The sequence below is a fragment of the Carlito syrichta genome, unplaced genomic scaffold, assembly GCF_000164805.1.
Source record: "Carlito syrichta isolate Samal-C Ts95f unplaced genomic scaffold, Tarsius_syrichta-2.0.1 Scaffold314013, whole genome shotgun sequence".
Taxonomy (NCBI): Eukaryota; Metazoa; Chordata; class Mammalia; order Primates; family Tarsiidae; genus Carlito; species Carlito syrichta.
In genome coordinates, this window is record NW_007258109.1 from 500220 (window position 1) to 503406 (window position 3187).

Consider the following 3187-nt stretch of genomic DNA (forward strand, 5'->3'; position numbering starts at 1 on the left):
TGCCCAGGCGGGTCTCGAACCCGCTGGCTCAGGCAATCCACTCACCTCAGCCTCCCAAAGGCGCGGGATTACAGGCTGAGCCACTGAGCCCGGCATAATGCCTGTCTCTTATTGGACACTTAGTGTGTCACCAAAGATTGCTTTAAGCACTTCATATAAACTTATTTGTGCAGCCCTCAACAGCTTCCTATGATGTAGATACACAATTATCCTCAGTCTACAATGAGGAAAAGATGTGTCACACATCTAAAGTCACACAGCTCAAAGATGGAGGAACCAAGGTTCTAACACAAATTGTGTGGGTCCTCTACACCTCACAACCCTCTGGGGCTATGAAAACAGAAAGGGCCCAGCTATCAGGGACTGGGATTGTTTCTTAAGCAGACAATTATGTGTGTTTATCCTTCCATCGGTGTCACCATGACAACCTCTTTCTAAGGACTCCACTCAGAAATCATGTCATCAACTGGCCTTATTTTGAAGGGAGGTCACTGAGTCTGCTAGATTCCATATACCAAATGGGAATTCTTTATGAAGGCATTTCTAAGGTATCTCCTTTTTCTCCTACAGGGTCATGCTTTTGCAGGTTTCAGAAAATGTAAACAAAGAAGAATTGAAGGATTTTAAGTTTTTTTTGCGACAAAAGATCCCCAAATGTAAACTGGATGGTGACATGGTAAGACCCAGCATCTTGCTGAGTTCAGCCTGAGAATCGGTTAGTGGTGGAGATTTCTGAGGCCAGAGAGAGACTATTCCAGATGCTCACTCTGCAGCTGGTGTGTTAGAGGTGTGGCTCTCCTGTCCTAGGAGGTGAGAGTGCTGCAGGTGTGACTCCACTGTCCTGGGAGGTGTGAGTGTTGCAGGTGTGATTCTGCTCTCTGGGAAGATGTGAGTGCTGCAGGTGTGACTCCATTGTCCTGGGAAGTGTGAGTGGTGCAGGTGTTACTCAGCTGTTCTGGGAGATGTGAGTGTTGGAGTTGTGACTTCGCTGTCCTGGGAGGTGTGAGTGGTACAGGTGTGACTCTGTTGTCCTGGGAGGTGTGAGTGCTGCAGGTGTGACTCCGCTGTCTTGGGAGTATGTTATGCTCACCACTGGGTATAAGGCAGAGTAAAGCCCTGGAGGAGAAGAGGCCAATTGTGTAGGCACCACCCAGTGTCGGACCAGCAGGGCCCCAGCAGAACCCGGGAGTCAGCCTGAGAAATTGCCCCATTTCTGCCGTCCCAGAACATCTGGGAATTGGAACTCTGTGTGTATGTGTGTGTTGTATATGTGTGTTATCTCTGTGTGTGCTGTCTCTGTGTATTGTGTCTGTGTGTCTGTGTTGCATGTGTATCTCTGTGTCTGTGTCTCTGTGTGTGTGTTTCTGTGTAGTATGTGTATCTCTATGTGTCTCTGTGTATGGTGTGTGGTATGTGTGTATTTATGACTCTGTGTATGTGTCTCTATGTGTTGTGTGTGTCTCTGTGTGTGGTGTGTCATTGTGGCTCTGTGAGTGTGTCTGCATGTCTGTCAATATGTGTGGTATGTCTCTGGTGTGTGTCTGTGTGTGTGGTATTTGTGTGTGTTGTGTGTGTTTCTCTATGTCTGTGTCTCTAAGTGAATATGTGGTATGTGTCTGTGTGTGGTGTCTGTGTGTGTGTTGTGTGTTTCTTTGTGTATCTATGTGTGTGGTGTGTCTCTATGTATGTGTGTGTGTGATGAGTGTGTGTGGTGTGTGTCTCTGTGTGTATTTGTGTGTGTGGTATGTTTCTGTGTGTGTGACTGGGTGTGTGATGTGTGTGTGGCATCTGTGTCTGTCTCTGTGTGTGTGGGTGGTGTGTATCTATATGTCTCTGTGTGTGAGATTGTGTCTGTGAATGTCTGTGAGTGTGATGTGTGTGTCTTTGTGTGGGGGTATGTCTTTATGTGTCTGTGTGTATGTCTGTGTGAACTCAGGTCCGGAGGGGGCCTAGGGGCCAGAGGTGATGTTGGGTGTGAGGCAGTCTATGGCTGTCCCCATGGGGGCTGTGGCGGTTTCACAGTCCTCAGGAAGAGGCACAGGCGGTTTGAGCACAGGGCCTGGGGCCTGGGCAGATTCTGACACAGCTTCTCCTACCCTCTCCCTGTGCCCGCTGTCTGCTGCTGCAGAAGAGCAGAGTAAGCTCCCGGGTTCTGCTGGGGCCGAGCACAGGCCCTTGGTTTGCAGGAGGTGGAAATAAGAAATAATGTAGCCTACACCCCGATAGATCCCCAGCAGCCTCTGGCTTTCTTTCCTTTCTCGTAGGACTTGCTGGATGCTTTCAAAGAGATGCAGAAGATGGCCATCCTGGGAGAGAGAAACCTGGACATCCTGAAAAGCATCTGTGACCAAGTGGACAAGAGTTTGCTGGAGATAATCAGCGATTATGAAAAGTTGCCCAGAGGTAGAGACAGCCTGAAACTGCGAATCAGCAAAAGCTCTTTTGAATTGGACAAACCCCTTAATGTCACAGCTGTTTCTAATCAAATATCGGGGGTGGGGGTTCCTCTTTTAATTCAGAGAGAAGAATGAACCTCGAAAGAAGTCCTGATGCGTGCTCAAACGGTAATGCTTGGAGCTGTGTTTTCAGAGTTTACTGAGTTATTTCTATCTCTGCTACCCTCATGCCTCCTCCCAAGCTTTCTCCCTTTCCCACCACTTCATGGACCTGCCTCCCAGGATCAGGACGGCAGTTCAGTGGGGATGTGTGGTCACCCTCTCTACACACTGAAAGATGTGAAAGAGTTGTCCAAGGGCACAGACCCTGCAGCCTCAGTGGCAGGTTTGAAACAGACACAATTAGTAGTTTAACTTTTTCTGAGTGCTTTTTTTTCTTTTGCTGCTTGACGGGTGCTGCCTGTGTTATGCACTGTGTAGCAGAACTTCTTTGGTTAAGTCACTTCCTCTTTCAACACTTTCCATATGCAGTCACTCCTTCCAATGTTCTTGTTCTCTTATTCTACCTGGGTAAGCCAGGCTGAGCCATGAGAATAAACTCTCAAGGATCTCCTGCAGAATTTTGATGCGGTCACTGAAGATGATTTTTTTTTTTGAGTTGGAGTCTCACTCTGTCGCCCAGACTGGAGTGCAGTGGCTGCTCCCGGCCACTGCAGCCTCGACCTGCTGGGCTCCGGCGATCCTTCTGCCTCAGCCTTCCAAGTAGCTGGAACTACAGGGACGTGCTACCA

General features: G+C 48.6%; 1 protein-coding gene across 1 annotated transcript in view; it reads left to right on the forward strand.

Moving 5' to 3' along the window:
• CASP8 (caspase 8) overlaps positions 1–3187 on the forward strand; it is a 26441-nt gene that overhangs the window by 14529 nt on the left and 8725 nt on the right. The window contains exons 3-5 of the mRNA XM_008070787.2: positions 571–676; positions 2265–2403; positions 2520–2564. Of these exons, the coding sequence (XP_008068978.1) occupies positions 571–676; positions 2265–2403; positions 2520–2564 (290 nt within the window). The remainder of the gene's footprint in view (positions 1–570; positions 677–2264; positions 2404–2519; positions 2565–3187) is intronic.